At 34.2% G+C, this 19,837-nt stretch overlaps 1 protein-coding gene across 3 annotated transcripts; it reads left to right on the forward strand.

Annotated features, from left to right (window-relative positions):
• The first annotated feature begins 5,569 nt into the window (after window positions 1–5,569).
• LOC122310638 (endoplasmic reticulum metallopeptidase 1-like) lies at window positions 5,570–18,189 on the forward strand. 3 transcript variants are annotated; one of them, XM_043124718.1, is made up of 21 exons: window positions 5,575–6,042; window positions 6,395–6,480; window positions 6,643–6,777; window positions 7,257–7,363; window positions 7,461–7,561; window positions 8,576–8,663; window positions 9,416–9,504; window positions 9,941–10,080; window positions 10,180–10,345; window positions 10,498–10,633; window positions 10,796–10,892; window positions 11,884–12,010; window positions 12,446–12,505; window positions 12,602–12,720; window positions 13,263–13,387; window positions 14,065–14,289; window positions 15,992–16,152; window positions 16,577–16,740; window positions 17,567–17,649; window positions 17,736–17,821; window positions 17,920–18,189. In XM_043124718.1, the coding sequence occupies exons 1-21, from the start codon at window positions 5,830–5,832 to the stop codon at window positions 18,061–18,063; spliced, it is 2,652 nt and encodes an 883-aa protein (XP_042980652.1). In that variant the 5' UTR covers window positions 5,575–5,829; the 3' UTR covers window positions 18,064–18,189. The 3 variants fall into 3 exon arrangements, with proteins under 3 accessions (XP_042980654.1, XP_042980652.1, XP_042980653.1); XM_043124719.1 differs by having other exon boundaries at window positions 5,576–6,042; window positions 6,676–6,777; XM_043124720.1 differs by lacking the exons at window positions 17,736–17,821; window positions 17,920–18,189 and having other exon boundaries at window positions 5,570–6,042; window positions 17,449–17,608.
• Window positions 18,190–19,837: the final 1,648 nt, after the last annotated feature.

Consider the following 19,837-nt stretch of genomic DNA (forward strand, 5'->3'; position numbering starts at 1 on the left):
GTAACACCGCATATGGTGGCTGTCCACCACATAAAGTGGCGGTTTGGCTTGAGGATAGTTAGGTGTGGCTTTGGAAAGGCTCAAGGTGGCCTCGTGGTGGTCACAGATGGTGGAGCACGGCATCATCACGCCGTGAACAGTACATCCGAAATGGTGGGAGTTTGCTTAAGGTGGATGAAGGTCATAGAACCTCATGAGATGCTAGGGGGAGGTAGAGAAAGAAGTGGATTTCGTGCCGTGGATAGTGAGGAAGAGTGAAAGTTGTGTACAGCTCCGTTGGCCATGAAATTTGTTGGGGAAGGTCGTGGTGATGAGAGGAACAAGGTGGTGGTGGTAAAATACCATGGGTAGCCGTGTACAGTGGTACACGGCAGTGCAACCGTAGGTGTATGAGTGGAGACCCATTGGAGAAAGAAAGAGAGTTAGGGGAAAAGGAGGACATGGGGAGGAAGCCCATGATGTGGTGAATTCATTGGTGGTGCTTGATGGCTATTTCATCCGTGTATGGTGGCTCAAGGAGGAGAAAATTGATGTAAAACCCATTTGCTTGAAGGAAGAATGAGAGATGGGGCTGCCAATGTAGCTCACCACCCATGAGGTAGTGGTCACCGGTAGAGGAGGATCATGTTGGCGGTGGAGGTGGGGCACGACAACTGGAGGTGGCGCCAGCTGGGAGGTGTGAAGGTCACGCACGGTGGAGAAGAACAAAGCACGGGCTGGACGTGCATGGGAGAAAAAGAAGAAAGAGAAGGAAGAAAATGAAAAAGAGAAAAAGTGAGGAGGAAAATAGAGGGGCATGGGTATTTAATCAGAGTCCTACGTTTCGGGATCCTCAGAAAGATCTAACGATGAGTTTAAACACTGATTTAAAAATGTGTAAGCGTTTTATTTAAAATAAAACACTTAAATAAAACACTGAAAGGAATTAAGATAGAGTATTATTTAAAATGATAAAGTATCATTAATTAATCAAAGAGAATAAAATCATTTAAATTAAATAAGAGTTTTCAACGTAAAGTTAAACTTTTTAATATTTTAAAACAAATACAATATTTAATTTTAAGTAATTATCCACAATTATAATATTTTTAGAACTTATTAAAATATTATAATTGTGTTACTTTAAAAACAAGTTTATCTAATAATACTGGAAATATCTCCTATAGATATTTTTATAATATTTAAAATATCTGTAAATTTTAAAATATATATCTTACTTTGAAATCCGTTGGATAGCTTTCGGAACACGCTATCAAGATTAGGGGTGTAATCGGTCCGGTTTGGTCCGGTTTGAACAAAATCTAGGACCGAACTGATAGGCACCGGTTTTACATTTTTTAAAACCGATTACGCACCGGTTACCCTTTAAAACTGATACTTCAGTTTTACTGATTTCCGGTCCGGTTCGGTTCAATTTTTCAGTTTTAATAAAAATATATATTTATCATAAAAAATCTGTTTAAAAAAAAAATTGCTATGTCAAAAAATTCTAATATAAAAAAAAAAGTACTATGTAAAAAAAAAAAAATTTGTTATGTAAAAAAATTATGCTATTAGTATATCTTTAGTATAGCTTTATATAAATTATATGCTAATATATATAATTTATATTTATCTACTAATGTCTTATGTACTTATCAGAAAAAATATAAAAAGTTTTAAATGTATTAGGCCATCAAAATATAGTAATAATATTTGAGTGATTTTCTTTCTTTCTCCATTCTTATTTCTTATGAATCTATGATAAAATGTTATTAATAAATAATATATATTTATAATATTATATATTTAAAGCATATGATCAATTAAATTTTCATGTTTAAGATTAAACTTTTATTTTATAAATTATAATAACATTATCTTATATATAATTATAACTTATATTATTATATATTACATATAAAAATTATATTTAATATAAAATATATAATTTATAACATTAAATAAATAAATAAATACAAATATATTAAATAGTACCGGTCCGGTCCGGGCCAATTCGGTCTAGAAATGACTGGAACCAAAACCGGACCGGTTCCGGCCGGTTTTCTATTTTATAAAACCGGTTCCGGACCTGAGTCCGGACTAGTTCAAAACTGGTACAACCGAGCCGGGCCGGTTTTCCAGTTTACCGGTTAAAATTTACACCTCTAATCAAGATATAGCACTTAGGATAAGGCTTAGCATCGAATGTCGGCACGTAGAATGAGACTTGGCACGTTGATCGAAGTTCGACATATAGATCGAGACTCATAAATAAAGAAGAAGAAAGAATAAGCAGGTATTACACAACCCCACCCCCTCCTTCCCACTCATTGAGCCCTAGTCCTAGCCCCACCCCCTCCTTCCCTGCCCCTCTCTCTGCAGGTAAAATTTCAAAGAAAACTCCAAAACTCACGCTAGAATAGATTTTTGTGGGTTCATCAGGCTGCGACGGCTGAAAGGCTGGAATTGGCGGTAGGGTGCGACAGGCTGGAGAGGTTCGTTGGGCTGCGATAGCTGAAGGGCTATAATTGGCTGAAGGGTGTGACGAGCTAAGATGGCTGAAGGGTGCGACGGGTTGGAGAGGTTCGTTGGGCTGCGACGGGATGGAGATCTCCATCTGGCTGTGACAAGTTGTGGAGGTGCAGCAGTGTGGAGTGCCGAGGGGGTTGCGGTGGTGTGGTTAATGGGGACTCAGGAGGAAGTGCAGAGGGGGAAAATAAATTTATTGTGTATTTGATTTTACTATGTTGTATGTGGCTCATGAAATTTACATGAAGATTGCTAACATGTAAGAATTTCATTTGTTGTCGTTGAGAGCCTGAGAAAGGCTTACCCGTTGAGAAGAGCGACTGAGGAACGATTGCCCTCTAACTCCAGTGGCATAGATTCTGACAATGCCGTCCATCTATCTAATTTGTTGGTTGTCACATATGCTTTTCAATCGGACAACATTTGAGTTTTTATCTCTAAAATCTCTAATTGTCGTCCTCGTCAACGATGTTAAATTGTTGGTTGGTTCTTTTTTATAAGTCTACTCACCTGCTCATTTAATTATTCATCTAAAAAGGTATATAATTATTAGATATTTATTTGGTTAAACATTTAATTATCATAACATGACATCAAGCTTTTAAATCCCACGTCCACAATAGTTTATTTTAATGACACAAATATGATGGTAGTATTTTTTTTTTAATAGTTTCACTCATCTATCAATATTCAATAACTTAACATTATCTTCATACATAATATCAAGACATTTTAATACAGCCTATAAATTATCCCCTTCATGACCTGAATTTATGATGCGATTCCTACTATTATATCAATTGTTAAAAATCTAACTATTAATTCAAAAGTTTTAAAACTGTTAGAATATTAATTTGATTAAATATTTAAGGATTAAGATCATAACACCTCCATAGGAGATGACAATAGGTCATTAAGATATTTAGAGAGTTTCGAGAGTTGAATATCATATTGATATCAAAGTTTTTTCTATTTTATCTCAAATGACTCTAATAGATGCGGATCATTCGCTGCAACCTATCTTATCTGCCGATCTATCCACTGCTTTGATTACAGCCGAAAAGCGAACTGATAGCATTCTTAGTAGCTACCTGGCTAAACATTTCTAGAAGGGATCCCACCTTCGACGCGACATTAGTGGCTTAGCTCTTCATACTTTCCACAGGTTTTGCTTTTAGAATTTTATTACATACAAATATAGTAGCGCACTAATCTGTATACCAATATTGATTTATTTATACTTAAAATTTAAATTAACACTGTTTTCAATAAAATGTATTTTTTGACCAATCACATAATATTGATACACAAATTAATACACAATTATGCTTACAACTATATTTTTTTTTTTTTTTTTATACAGAGCAAGTAACGAGGCCGATATGGAAGATTAGTCCGCTCCTAATAGTTGAGGTTTTCGATTCACTCCCCTATGTGCTTGGCCTTCTTACGAAGGATTTCTAGAATTAGAGTTTGACCTCAACTGCCCTTTTTTGGAGGATCAAGTTCCTTGCCAATTTTCAACCCCGATCTCTTTTCATTTGTTTTGGGTATTACCAAACCTAGCCTTTTCTTCGTCAATCACATTGATTCAAGACATTGTTTATGGAAAATGATATTTAGCCTTATGAATTTGCTCTTTCAAAATTACCCTTCAAATTTTATTTTTTATTTTTCTTAATGATTAAAAGAGTGATTATTAATAAAGTGATGTATTTTTTTTTAATGTTTGGAAAAAAAATGCAATTACATTAATGATAAATTTGAGAGGATAAACTCAAGAAGATGAATGGCAGCAACCTAGATTATATGCCTTAAAATTTTTTTATCCTTGTTTGTTGCCAACTATAAATTAGATGGTTATCTTACTTAGAATTTTAATCTCATTAGGTCTCGATTGTTTTTAGAGATGAGTTGAGATTAAAATTAAAAGTTAAATAAAATATTATTAGAATATATTATTTTAATATTATTTTATATTGTGATTTAAAAAAGTTGAATTGTTTATATTATTTGATGTGAAAATTTAAAAAAATTATAATAATTAGATGAGATGAAAAATTTTATACTGTATTGCAATTTATATCTTATCACATTAGATGCATTCTCTACTAAGTTAGCCCGTCCTTTATCGAAATGTAGGGCATCCCAACATCCCACATTTTCATGTCATAACTTCAGCGTGACCACCTTATTGGCCGAATTCGCAGGATTTATAGATGTCACGTTATTATCATTTTATGGGTGGTATCCGCATTTATTGACACTTCTGAAGATTTGTATTACTTATTGTTGGAGAGAAATATTAAATTAAGAATTTAATTTGAAATTATCTTTTAATACTTATTAATAAAATAAAATAACTACTGTGGCATCACTTGATACGTGACACAATGAAACTCTAATCAACTACTTTTAAATCAATACCTCATCATTGAATACTCAAAAAATGATGAAATGGGAATTACAAAGTATCCTACGCGCTTCAAAATAATATCATCTTAACCAAGTCAATATTAATATTCGCGGGGGCTAACTTTACTTTTAATTTAATATTTATCATTTTTAATTGTAGAGCTAAATATATATTTTTTTAAATTCAACAAGGATTAGTAATTTTGAACTCAGGATTTAAATATTTTATGATTCAATTCTATATTAAAATATAGAATGAATTAAGTGATAAAATATTAAATATAAATAAAAAAATAATAATTACAATTGTATATGTGTAAATACCGTGCAATTATTTAAAAAATAAATAAATATAAGACTCATATAAAAAAATAAAGTTTTTAATAATAAATTTCTTTTTTTTTTTTTCACAATATTTACAAATTTTAAGATTGCATGTATTACTCATAGATAAATCATTCATGCCCTACTTGTGAACTTTTTTAATAATTTAAGAATTTAATTGTCATTTATTTCAAGTATTCGATTTTGACGTATAAAAGTACAATCTTTTTACGAATATAATTAAAAAATGTTTTGAAAATTAATGCGATGGAGCCTGTACCAAAAACATGAGCGAAAAACCGGTCCTAGTTCAACCCTCGTAATGTCGTATTATATTTGGAGTTGGTTTCCCTGGACGAACGCAACGTCGCGGGAGGTGCCTCCTTTTGTATCTATCTAATCTCTGTCTTGCCAAGCCGACTCCGCTGACAAAATCCAGCATATTCCAAATCCATCAGTCACTACGATTACCAAGCCTACCTCTGTCACTTCTTCCCTCTCCTACGTATACATGGACGTGTAAATCTCGTTCTGCTTGTGTGTTTAAACTTGGAGGGGACGATACAAACGAGGAGTAGAATGGCTTGGAGGTTGGGTGCCTCGGATGTGTCAGGGTTCAGGTTCTTGCTTTCTCTGGCTATCATGTATGGGCTCATGGCGATGTTGGCCTATTCCGTCGTCCACATGAAGTTCATAAAGCCGCTCGGGATCGACGCGCCGCTCGATCGCTTCTCGGAGGCGAGGGCGGTCGAACACGTCCGAATTTTAACCAAAGAGATCGATGGTCGCCAAGTGAGACCAGTTCTTTTGGCTGCTTCGTTTTGTTCTTGAGATAAAAATCGAATTCTATTAGATGTCTTCAAAGTTCTTATTTTCATGAAGTTTTGTTTCGTCGTTAATTGGATTTGTTAGCGTTAATGCTCCGTTTAGTATCCGGGAAAGAATATAGAAGGAAAATAAGTTGATTTTTTTTTTTCTTTATTTTGTTTCAAAATTACGAATTTCATTTCCTTACATTTTTATCCCTCGTGTTTTTTTAACGTATCTTTGTGAGCCTTTTTTACCAACAAATAAGATAGGGGGGCTGCGAACCGTAAGAGAAGCCTTTTTTCTTTCTAAACTTTTTTGTTGGATTATTTTACAGGAAGGGCGTCCTGGTTTGCGAGAAGCTGCTCATTATATCAAAGGCCAGCTGGAAATGACGAAGGAGCGGGCCGGATCCCATATTAGGTTGGTCTATTCATTTCCATGTTGTTATGAAGTTTTTTCCTTCAGTTTTATGGTTGTTTGTTAATTTCATTTTTATGTCCAACGACGAAGTTGTAGTTCGATTTTGTCTGGTATTATTGCAGTTAAGCTGGAGGAATTGGTTGTTTATTTGCGTTTTGATAGTTTGCAGTTGTGCCCCCAATTGTTAATTTGCAGAGTAGATGTCGAGGAGACCATTGTTAATGGCTCCTTCAACATGATGTTCTTAGGCTACAGCATAACTTTGGCGTATAGAAATCACACAAACATTGTTACGAGGTACTTCACATTATTCTGATTGGATTTGTACTGAGGTTATTTGCGTTTTTATTTTGCTGATTTTTGAAGTAGTTATTAGTGAGCTGTAAAACTACTGGGTCCCACGCACGTCCAGTGTTACATGTGTGGTAGTCGTATTGCGGACTACCATTTAACTATCAAGACAAGCATGCGAAGCTTCATTATTTGATGCTATTAGGGGGAGGGGAGGACTCTTTGAACTCTTTATAGGAGAAATGAAAGGGACAAAACGAAGAGAGGTAGGGAATAACTTGTAAATGTGGTTTATTAGGAGAGAATGAGGAAGCATCTGGACTAAGACTCCAGGAATATAACATTCGTTAAGTTGGAAACTTGTAAAATGCACAGGATTGTAAGAGGAAACTTGTGAAATTTGTGTATTTTATATGAGTAAATAAAGCATTATATTTTTATTATGTTATGCGTGTCAGTAAGGATTAACTTGCACCAAATGACAGGATGTCATCGGCAGATTCATTAGACACTGACCCGTCACTTTTACTGAATGGCCATTTTGATAGCCCCCTTGGTTCCCCAGGTGCTGGTGACTGTGGTTCCTGTGTTGGTGGGTACAATGAAAATCCAAATCTGTTAGAGATATTATCTTGGTTGTTCTTGCTTGATCGGTTTATATTCTCATGTTTACTTCTGTCCTTGTTTAGCATCAATGCTGGAAGTAGCAAGACTCACTGTAGACTCTGGCTGGGTCCCTCCTCGGCCTATTGTTTTTCTTTTTAATGGTGCAGAAGAGCTATTTATGTTGGTAAGAATTAAGACATAATGGTATTGCTTTGTCTGGAAGCAACAATATTTTTCCTTTGGAATCATTTTTACCCTGACTTTTTTGTTTCCTCCCTCTAAAAGAACTCTCTCAAGTTGTGCTTTACCTGGTGTCCTGTTGTTTTATTTAGGCTTTTGCCTTTTTAAATCAGCAGCATGGTTGAAAAAAGATTATGACTAAGTCGATGCGAGTACTTAATTTTTCAGATGTACAACAGTACAAGTTCAATTTGTTTGGCTTTAATATGATCCTCCTGTTAGAATACTTATTCATTTCTTTTTCCATAAAGTAGGACATATGTTACAATTTATTAGAAATTGACGGAGGCAAGAACTTTCTAAAGCTATCTCTTACAAACTAATTAGTTAAATGAAGTAAATAGAAATATGTGGCATGGCACCCTCCTAAACATATATGGCAATGTAATACTCCAGATTGTGTATAGGAATGTGGCAAATGGAATCTCACGTCATTTGTGAGGGAGAAGTTCAAGCTCTTTATAATGATTCCAAGGGGCTTCAATTGTAACATTGACCAGTCCTTTTAGAGTATAGGTCCAGATTTGACTTTGGCCTTGAATCGTTATAAATGGTTTAACGAGGACATTGGAAATTTAAGTAGGCGAGATTGCAATACCCCGGATTCTATACTGGAGGTGGTAAATGGAATCCCACATTGTTTGGGAGGGAGAAGCTCAGCCCTTTATAATGATTTCAAAGGGCTCCAATTGTAACCTTGACTATTCTGTTTAAAGTATATGCCAAAATATGCCTTTGAGTTTTCCTTGGGTTGTTACGAGAAAATAAGGCAAGCCAGAGTGCTACACAAAAAGTAAAACAAAGTGAACAACAAAAAAACAGCTATCACAATTTATGCTAGCCAAAAATTATGTAGTTAATATATTTGAAATTTCATTTTACTTTTTCTTTCTTCCTGTAATATGCTCTTGTAGTACGGGTAAGCTTATGAGATGTTTATTTGCATCTGCTGTTTCAGGGTTCACATGGTTTCATGAAGACACATAAATGGCATGACACAGTTGGAGCTTTTATAAATGTTGAGGCATCTGGTACTGGAGGTCTTGGTAGGATATGATCCAATGCCTGTATTATTTTCTGAAAATTTTTAGATCGCTTGCTTATCATGGTTATATGTAGGAGTACAATTCTGCAACTAACTGGTCTGCACTTTTTCCCCTTTTAGGGGATAACTTAGACGGCAACCAATCACTGAGAAAACATGCAAACCAACTTCCTAGGACAATCCAACTGTAATATAGACTAACTCAAAAAATAATGGGGACATTGTTGTGTTATGAAATGTTTGACAAACGATTTCAACAGAGATGAAATGTATATGCAATAAATACTAACTGGTGCTTGCTTTATAAAAGTAATGGGGGACATTGTCGTGTTATGAAATGTTTGACAAACAGTTTCAACAGAGATGAAATGTATATGCAATAAATACTAACTGGTGCTTGCTTTATAAAAGTAATGGGGGACATTGTCGTGTTATGAAATGTTTGACAAACAGTTTCAACAGAGATGAAATGTATATGCAATAAATACTAACTTGTGCTTGCTTTCCATTCCTGATGATATGTTTACTAAAACAGGAGTAACAATTTCCTGTTTACTTAGGCTATGCCTATCTCAGTCTTATCATCTCTTTACAGTTTTTTTTTAAAAAAAAAAAAGGAACAATTGATAGATTGAGAATCGTCTTCTTTGTTGATAGAGGATAAGAACTCTAATTTCTTTATTTCTTCCCATTTCATATATATTGTTGTGGTGCCATAACACACTGATTTGTTTCTGCTCTCCAATTTAACAGATTTAGTTTGCCAGTCCGGACCTGGTTCTTGGCCTTCTCATGTCTATGCCCAATCTGCAGTATACCCAATGGCACATAGTGCAGCCCAGGTTTTTATTGGTCTTTTATTTATTTATTTGAACAACTTTGTTATAGTCTTAAATTTAAATCTAGGCTTTGATCATTTCATTTCTTTATGATTCATGTGTACCGAATATTGACTTTCATCATGATGTAAAAACAGTACAGTTCTTTCTCATTTTCTCTTGAACCTTTGTTTACATGATTTTGTTTAATGTTTCAAAAATCTTGTTGGCCATATTTACCATTTCAAAACGAGGTTGGGGCAATGCATTATATCTACAATCTTTCTACATTCATAATTTTATCATTCTCTTTCCTACTCCCTTTGTTTATATGTGGTGTGTGTATATGGATGTGTGCACGTGTTTTTATCCCCTCGACATTTTAATGTGCTTTGGCTGCAGTTTTCTCCAGTTTCAGCAGAACTGATTTAATTGCAAAGATTCTATTTTTTATGCGCAGGATGTTTTTCCTGTTATTCCTGGAGACACAGATTATCGAATATTTTCCCAAGATTATGGCAACATTCCTGGGCTGGATATCATCTTTCTCCTTGATGGTTATTTTTATCATACCTCCTATGATACAATGGAGAGACTATTGTATGCATTACATCTGCTATTTTGGTACATATTTAGTTAATTGAGATCTTTATGTTATTTGTTCTCAAAAACTTCTCTTATACATCCTAATGTCTCCAGACCCGGAAGCATCCAAGCGCGCGGAGAAAATTTGTTCAGCCTAATTAAGGCCTTCACCAATTCTTCTAAGCTACAGAATACCCATGATAGAGAATCTTTTGCCACTACTTCCAATGAATATACAGATGAACGGGCTATTTTCTTTGATTACTTAACATGGTTCATGGTATGCTTTTCATTTATAATTAATGATTTATTTATCAAATAAATAATTAATGATCGGATTATGATACATTGGTTGTCTACAAGTATGATTGCACTTGATGACTAATACTGTTTCTTTCTATCTCTTCCTTTTTTTTATTATAAATTTTTCAGATATTCTATTCAAAAAGAGTTGCTGTGGTACTTCACAGTATTCCTGTTGCCATCTTCCTTAGTGTTCCCTTCATTTTGTGTTTCCTGTATTCTGGATTGCGTTCTTGGTTTGCAATCTTCTGTGATTTTACAAGAGGTAAATGGTCAGTGTTGATTTTTATTTGTAAATCATTCCTGAAGCTGTCCTTCAATGTTCATTTTTCATAATATATTCCAGTTAAGAATTTTAGTTATCTAACCATCATCATCATCATTATTATTTGCATTGACGCCACTGTCAAAATTGTTGATTTAACAGGAATGATGTTCCATTTTGCTGGGATTATACTTGCCATTATTTTCCCAATTTTATTTTCCATCCTAAGGTTGCTGTTCTCTGGTCGTGCAATGAGCTGGTGGGTGTATGTATATTTATTAATTACCATTCCTAATATTGTTATTTGTATTGGTGTTGAATGACTGGTGTTTTGATTGTCTATGAAATCGTGTAGGTTATAAGAGTGTGGGATTCCATATAATAATTGATAAAATAGTTTATGGTTTTATTTTATAATATTGAATTTCAAGGCAATTCATTTCACCCGATAAAACTTGTTACCATTTCCTTATGCTTGACAATACCTTTTCGATTTCTTTGGTTAAACATGTGGCATATTCCAACTATTGGGCAAGTCCCGGCTAAATTAAGGGCCCTTTTGGATGCTTATAATATCTTAGTACATCTGTGAATAGTAGTGAAATGGTTTAAGTTAAGATGTTTTATTGGATTTTGGGAAAATAAAGAGAAAAAGTTGAATAAAAATATTATAAAGTTAAAAATTGTTTGAATATAATTTTTATTTTGAAAATTGAAAAAGTAGTATTGTATTTTGTGTTTTCTTTGGAAGTTTGGAAAAATTATAATGATTAGGTAATGGTTAGATGAAAAAGATGAAGATTTGAAATTAAAATTGTTTTGTGTTTGTTTGGGAAGAAAATATCTAAGAATACTTTAGAACAATTGTGTTGCCGAACAGAAAGTGACCCTGATATGAACATGTTGTATGCTAGGCTTGATCATGCCTCAGGTCCAAAAGGATTCGATCAAGCACAAAGTGATAAAGTATTTGCAAGATTTCAGATGATATATTGAAATAATATGGGCTAGCTGTTTTCTTGTATACATCCAGTGTACTTGGTTACTCCTATTGATATATATAATATTTTTACTTATAAAAAAAAAATATGGTTACTTTTTAATTCCCATTCGATTTTATGGTGTTGAACTTTTAGAATACAAATTCCCTACTCTTTAGAATAGCTCTAGTTCCATTTCAGGATTGAGTTTTTGCACTTTAGTATCACTACATTGCAAGGTTCTTCTAAACATGCTGAGCCGTTATGCAGGTTTGCTCATCCATACTTGGCTTTTATGATGTTTGTCCCCTGTTCACTTGTTGGTTTGTTAACTCCAACAATTGTTTGGAGTTGTTTTCCCCTGTCTCAAGATGTTTCAGGTCCGAAGTCAAGAGAGGTAGATTTCTATTGGAAATTTTTATTTTTCCTTGATCAAGGCCAAGATTATCATACTATCTTTCCTAGATTTTTTTTCTTTTTATTTTTTGATTTTTTTTTTTCTGACAAAGTGGATGGATAGGCTTCTCTCTCTCTCTCTCTCTCTCTCTCTCTCTCTCTCTCTCTCTCTCTCTCTCTCTCTCTCTCTCTCTCTCTCTCTCTCTCTGTGTTAAAGTTTCAACACACTTTGATTTAGTGGATCTTACCAAAATTTATCTATTTAGTTTTTTCCTCCTGATGCCCATGGCATGGAATCCCAAAGTGTTGGGTTGCTGCACCCGTATTTCGAAATTTACTTAAATATATTTGTTCATTCTCTACTTTAAGTTTCTAGAACCACCACAGATGCTTAATGCAGTTGTTTTAGCACTGGTCTGAAAGATGAATCTTGTAGGCACTATCTAATGAAGCAAGATTTTGGGGAGCTTTTGGGTTTTATGCCATACTCACTTTGGTACGTGTTGGCCACTGTAATTAGTTTTATCAGTCAAATGGAGGTATATTGAAACACAAAATAATTCAAATTTCTAAAGAACCTTTATAAAAACAGGCTTATCTTGTAGCTGGTCTGAGTGGAGGCTTCTTGACTTTTTTTGTGTCTGCCTCTATGCTTGCTGCATGGCCTTCCTTTTGCTTCTCAGTCAAATATTTCAGATGCCATTCACTCAGGTACTCTTTTCAATGGTGACTGGTTCAATTTATTTCTTCTGTGAGTCTTATATAAATTTTACAAGAAGTTCATTTGAAAAGTAAATTAATAAATTATGTCATGTCTGGTTTCCAAGTGTTTATGGGTAGTGAAACTCCTACACATGCAAAGGAGTGTGTTAGGCTTCAGCCCAGCCAAAGAAGGAAAAAAGGAGTGTGTTGGGCTTTCCTGGGGACCTTGTATTTAGGTAATTGATCTCTTGGGAGAAAGGTAAAAGTATCTAAGTGGGAATGGTGGCACTTTCCAGATTCTCTATTTCAACAATTCATACCTAAATACTGGATTTGCCAAAATCATTGAAATGGTTGAGATGTTTCAGTGGACTTCCTTCGTTCTCATCTGGAGGTTGGGACAACACACTCATTGTCTCTTGTTTCAGATTCTCTGTTGCACCATGCCTTTTCTCTTGTTTCAGCACAGAGATTGCAGAGTCATTTCATCGGATGTTTGTACATCTAGTTCATATTGAAAATTGCAATCTGATTGATTTTGGTTTTGTCAGGTCGACAGTATTTTACCTAATACCCCTGATTCCATGCCTTACATACTGTGTTTACTTTGGGGGGTTTCTTGCTCAATTTTTGATTGAGAAGATGGGTATGATGGGTGCTGTTCCACCCCCTTATGGTTAGTTTTTCTGAACTACTAGCTTTCTTTTTGCACTGCTAATTATTTATTAACCTTCATTTACATCAAGACTAGCACAAAATTGTATTTGGATTTCTTATAGTGGAGGAGGGAGAGGACTCTTTTTTCATTCTATACAGGGGGGCTATTGTGAAGCCTACAGTCTTGATGTGTGAGCTGTAGCAAGAATGTTTTACTTAAATCAGTACTACCTTCATTGTTTTGATATAGGGAAGGATGCAGTTTGTTTGCATTGCGTTGATATACTTTTAGTGAAGAGCCTGCATCCCTTGAAATCCTTCTCCCTGTATATTATTAGTTGTGGAACTTATTTATGGCTGCACTACTCAGTGGGCACTTGGATAGATCAGAGATGTAGCAGCTAAAGTTAATCAAATAGATGTTTCCACTTTTTTAATCAATGAATTATACCTTACAACTAAAATTCTTTTTATTGGGAGAAACTTTATAAACTGGGCTGAGTCGTGTATCTTATTCACAGCTTTTGCTAGGTTGATTTGTATTAATATTTGCCTTAAAAGTCTGAGTTCTTGAACTTTTTTTGATTACTTAAGTTGTCTTCTACAAGGCAGTTCAAAGTCAACAATCTGCAATATTTAATCACCCGAGTCTTATGAAATTAGTGTTAGTAATGATTATCAGGTCTTTGCTTTCAGGATATTTCCTTCCAGACATAATAGTGGCAGCAATAATTGGAGTTGTAATGGGTTGGTGTGTGGGGCCCGTAATACCTATATGTGGTCATTGGTTGGCGAGGTCATCAATTTTTCAACTTTTGCTGCATCTTACTGTGCTTGCTTTGGCTCTGTCATCACAATTCTTTCCATACAGCACAGATGCACCTAAGAGGGTTGTCTTCCAGCATACATTCCTTACTGCAGGTACTGAAGTTGCCAGTTTTTTTTTTTTTTTTAATAGGTAATAAGAGATTTTATTCCAAGTAAATAGGCATAGCCCAAGTACATAGAAAGTATACAAGAGAATACACCTAAATACAAGCCAAAACAAAATAGCACTAAAATAAGGCATTACAAATATTCATATCCCTCACTAGATTGTTCTCAAATCCCTAAATTCCCCCATTGTACAATCTGCGAAACACCTCCCATTTCTCTCAAGCCATAAACACCAAAACAAACACGAAGGAATCATCCTCCATTCAGCTGTACTGCCTCTACATCCCACTGCACCTTGCCAGCTAGCCAAGAAATCCACCACATGAAAAGGCATCACCCAAGCAATGCCTACCCTTGCAAATAACTCATTCCACAAGGCAGTCACCATTTCGCAATGAAGAAACAGGTGGTTAACAGATTTTCCATCTTTTACACGTGAAACGCCAATCCAACACATATAAACCCCTTTTCATCAGATTATCAGTAGTTAAAACTTTCTCCAGCGACACCAACCAGCAAAAAAATGCAACTTTACTGGGCACTCTAGCTTTCCAAATGCATTTTCAGGGATATGTTATATTACCATGACTATTTAACACCTTGTAATAGGATTTCACAGAGAATCTGGACTTGTTATCATGAACCCACTGCATCCTATCCTCCCTGATCTGATCAATCTTTGAATCATAGAGTTTTAGTTAGAAATCAGCAGCTTCACTCACTTCCCAGCCTTGTAAATCTCTATTAAATTTCACATTCCAATTCAACATGTTGTTAGAAAATAAATATGAATCGGCCACAGCAACTCCTTTGTTTTAGCAATCCTGAAAAGTCTGGGAAATGCTAATTTAAGAGCTAAATCACCACACCAAACATCATGCCAAAAGAAAAGATTAGTCCCAGATCCCACTTTGAAGTTAATGTTTTTGACAAAATCCCCCCATCCCAACCGAATGGACTTCCATAATCCCACCCCAAATACCCCTTCTATTTCATTAGTACACCAATTCCCCCATATCCTTCTTATTTAGCATCTACAATCTGTCTCCACAATGCAGTTCTCTCATTGTTGTACCTCCAAAGCCACTTCCCAAGGAGAGCTTTTTTAAAAAGCTTTAAATTCCGCACACCCAAACCTCCACAAGACACCGGAGTACATACCTTATTCCAACTCACCAAGTGATATTTAAGTCCCTCCCCAATACCATCCCATAAAAAAATTCTAAAAATCCTCTCAATTATGTTTACCACTTCTGCTAGAATAGGAAAAAGAGAGAGGTAATAAGTGGGTAAATTAGACAAGGTGCTTTTAATCAATGTAACTCTGCCCCCTTTGCACAAATAAATCTTTTTCCAACCAGTTAGTCTCCTCTTGATCTTCTAAAAAAAATGAACTAGAAAACACATATTTTGTAAGTCTTCTTTTTGTTCTCAGAAAACGTTTTACAAACTATCTTCAGAAACACTTACAAAAGTTAAAAAAGTATATATATATATATTTTTTTATAAAACACTACAAAACATTATTTCATAACTTTTCAATATCTAACAAGTTAAATACTATTATATTTTGACCAGTATTACACCTACAGTTTATGATTGTTGAGTATTAGCATGCTGTTTCTAGTAGTGGTCCTCTTTTGGTTGTCTAATCTAAAAAAAATACGTTTACTTCTGGGATTCACAGATGGAAATCAGGTTGTGGACTCTTCTTATGACTTTTCTGTAGTGGATTCCAATTCTTTAGCTTTTGTTTTCAAATATGCACCTGAAGTGGCAGATGAATTACACGTTAGTTCGGCGTTTTCTTTCGAAGCTGCAACATTGTCTCGCCGGGAGACTTGGATGGTATGTGACAATGAAGTTTCAAGCCATTGTTATGTTAAATACATGAATTAGATGGTTTTATATGCCTTCTAAAGGTATGGATATTGGCCTTTTCCATTTCAAACTCATGATGTCCTTGTCAAATGGTAGTCCCCTCATCCCTGCACGAAAATCCATATTCTTTTGTTTCTTTAAGATCTGAGTAATATTAACATGCTGGTGGTCTTCAGCAAAACTCTCTCTCTCTCACACACACACACACAGCAAAGATATATACTAGGCTTGATAACCAATTGTTTTGTTGAAACAAATGGTGATGGCCACAACCATAAAACAAAAACACTGGACACAAATATGGAGCTTTGTCATCCCCCATTAAATTTGTGAAGCAAAGTGATGCAACATCTGAGGACATCTCACTCTCTCTCTCTCTCACTTTCCGCAGGCACTATTTCCAGTTTCTTTTCTGTTCTCAAGGAGCTTGAAGTTCCCTACACTGAGTGATGGCATTCTGAAGCAGTATAAATGCTTCCCCCATTTGTCTGTTTATAAGCAACATATAATTTCTAGCAAAGGATCTCGAAGAGTTCACTTGGAACTTTCCTTAGGGTGAGTGGTTTGAAATGCACGTGTTATCCATGAAGTTACATTGGTCTGCATATGACAAACATTGACATGTGCATTTACAATTTCAAAGTTGTTAACACCTTTAGCGGCAGACATAGGCATAGTTTAATATTGATGTCATAAATATTCATACTTTTTATATTTTTATTATCAATGTAGATTTTCCTTTACTCAAATTACTTATTTCCAATATGTTGGACTTGTTTTCTGGAAGATTTCCTGTTATTTGTTTTGAATGACTGCCCATTTGCCTCCCTGTAATTATGTTTCGTTAAGGTGTAACTTTATGCTTCTATGCACAGATGCTTATCCACACTCCATTTGTGTCTTCTGTAGTTCAGAATTCATGATGTTCTCTCATTATCTAGAAACCTTTATTGTAATACACAATTGGTGCATATGCTTGAATGCACCCAAAAACAAGGGAAGAATCAGAGCATGGTACAAGGTGCCTTCTATGAATTTGCTTCAGGCAAAGAAAAAAGAAGAAGTTCGGTATAACTTTGTTTTCACCGTGGTATTCTTGTTGCAGTAGTGTGAAATCCACAACAAACACATATTTGACATAGGGATGCTCATTGCAGTAGAGTGAAACCAATTCTTTTACATGATTATCATTACATAGTAACATGCTACTCTTACCGTCCCCTGATCTGCATGGGCATTAACACGGTAGCTTGCTTTACACAGATGGAACCGGTTCATCATTTGTTAAGAGATAGTTGAAAACTTAAATTTTCATCACATATTATGAACTATTTTATCTAGCTACAAGTTTGAACATCTTTAAGTATTATGTTCACGGCAGTTCCTTAGAGGAGGTTTGGGTTGCAGTCCTAAACATTACCGGTCCATTATCCAGTTGGTCATTTGCAGATAATGTTCTTCCAGGTATGAAAATTCTTTCCAATTCCAATTTGATGGCATATGGTATCTCCCTTTGTTGTATAGATTTTAACATCGTGAAACCGGTACAGCTCCCGAAACTTTAGACGGTGGTCCACCTTCACATATATGCAGACTTAGTGGAGCCAGCCATGAGAATTGGACCTTCTGGTTAGAGGTAAAGCCTGGTCACTATTGGTAGTAGTTTATGTTTTTGCCCCCGATATTTTTCTTGCAGCCGTTACCAAATCATGCACAACTTGGTGATTTTGGCAGGCTAGCAGTTCTGAAGATTTGAGAGTGGAAGTTGCTGTATTAGACCAGAAATTAGTTGGTGGGGCAAAGAAGTTGAAAAGCCTTTTTCCGGACTGGGTGGATGTTACTGCTTATTCTAGCTTTATTTCCAGTTATGTTTTTTAATCCCACACTGGCAGTTTTTATTTTTATTTTTTCCAAAAATACCAAGAAATGGGCTTTGCCCTGTATTAGTTGGGAAATTAAATCTCGCATGAGAGATTAATAAAGTTAATCTCAGTCTTGAAAACATCCAAATGCTTCATTCTTCTCCATATTCTTCACAAACGTCTCCATTTTGCTCTACAGGACTGCATTTAGGGCTATAAACCAGTCGGTCTCGGTCCCAAAATGTGTGGACCGATGACATTCGGTCCGATTCCAAGGTCTATAAATCTTGGACCGGACTGGATCGAATGAACCGAACCCTATATATATACATATATTTTTTAAAATATTTTTAATAATTCATATATTATTTTATATAGTAAGTATATAAGTTGATGTAATTTTCATCTAATTTATTGTCATTGATTATATAAAATATAAAATAAGATATATTATCAATTAATAATAAATAATAAATTATGTTATAATTTATGTCATTATATGTAAATAGTTAATATATCATACATTAGTACATATTCTACTATTTACATTTAATTAAAATAATTAGGTAACTTTTTTTAATTACCTAAGTTGCAAGCAAGTATAAATAATCTTATTTATAATGAAATTATTTGATATTCATTAAACATATATAAAATATATAACATTATTAATAATTATGTATACTAAAAAATAAAGTCTTAAGTTAGTAATAAGTAGTGATTATGAACATCATAAATATAATTATAGTAAAATATTATTTTTAATGAGTTAGTTATATAATCCACATTAATAATTGACTTAATTTTAATTTAATAATTTTAAAAAAATATATTAATTTATTTATTTAAAAAAAAATAAAAATAATTGGGTCAGACCAGACCAATAGTCCTATGCATTAATTAATTGACAAAGCATATTCCAAAGGTAAAATAAATTTGCTTTAGAGCATTAGTAGTGGCCTAGTCATTCTTTAATCAAAATTTAACTAGAAAATTTATTTTTTCTAATTTAACTAGCCACTTTTTAATAACACAAAATAACAAATTATTTAAAATCTATCATTATTATTTTAAATTATTGATTTTGATATTTTCATTTATTTTAATTATAATGATAGTTGAAATCTTTATTTGTTATTAAAAAAGTACACATTAATTTTTTTATGTTTATATTAGTTCAACGGATATAATTATTTAACAGTTTTTTATTTTTTATCGGCAAACTTACAAACCCAACATTGCTCTTTTCGTCCCCTCCATAGCCCCAATATTTTTCTGGCACAAAATATTACATACGGAGAGTTTATCTTCAACAAGTAGAGCTAAGATGGTTGAGCATGCGAAATAAGATGGCTTCTTCCAAGAAGAATATATTAATATGAAAAAAATGATTTGGCTAGAGATTTGGACTAGCTACATTTAGCTAGTCTAGTCAAGAATTGTGAACGTTAAAATTACTGTAGATATGGCTAGCTTGATGTCAATAATGTGGATGTATTTTGAACAAGCTAACCAAATCTTAACTAGATTTTGTTTTTTTCTCGAGAAAAAGCTCTCAAAGACTCCATCAAATAGTGAAAAAAAAAAGGGAAAATAAACACTACGCTTCCAATACATAAGCAGAAAGAACTCGACCCCATCTCCTTAATTATCATTACATGTTCTAATTAATTAAATGGGTCATTAGTTATAGCAGCAAATGAACTTGGGCTAATTTGTAAGGACTAGACTTAATTTTACCAAGGATCAAGAACGTGACATTAACCAAATATAAACACATGACTATCGTA

This window comes from Carya illinoinensis, chromosome 5 (genome assembly GCF_018687715.1).
Source record: "Carya illinoinensis cultivar Pawnee chromosome 5, C.illinoinensisPawnee_v1, whole genome shotgun sequence".
NCBI lineage: Eukaryota > Viridiplantae > Streptophyta > Magnoliopsida > Fagales > Juglandaceae > Carya > Carya illinoinensis.

Excerpts from the sequence above, each read along its gene's own strand:
- LOC122310638 (XM_043124718.1), top strand. The coding sequence starts at position 5,830 with ATGGCTTGGAGGTTGGGTGCCTCGGATGTGTCAGGGTTCAGGTTCTTG. Across the intron at positions 7,364-7,460 it reads TGACTGTGGTTCCTGTGTTG|CATCAATGCTGGAAGTAGCA; the intron begins GTGGGTACAATG and ends GTCCTTGTTTAG. Across the intron at positions 8,664-9,415 it reads ATCTGGTACTGGAGGTCTTG|ATTTAGTTTGCCAGTCCGGA; the intron begins GTAGGATATGAT and ends CCAATTTAACAG.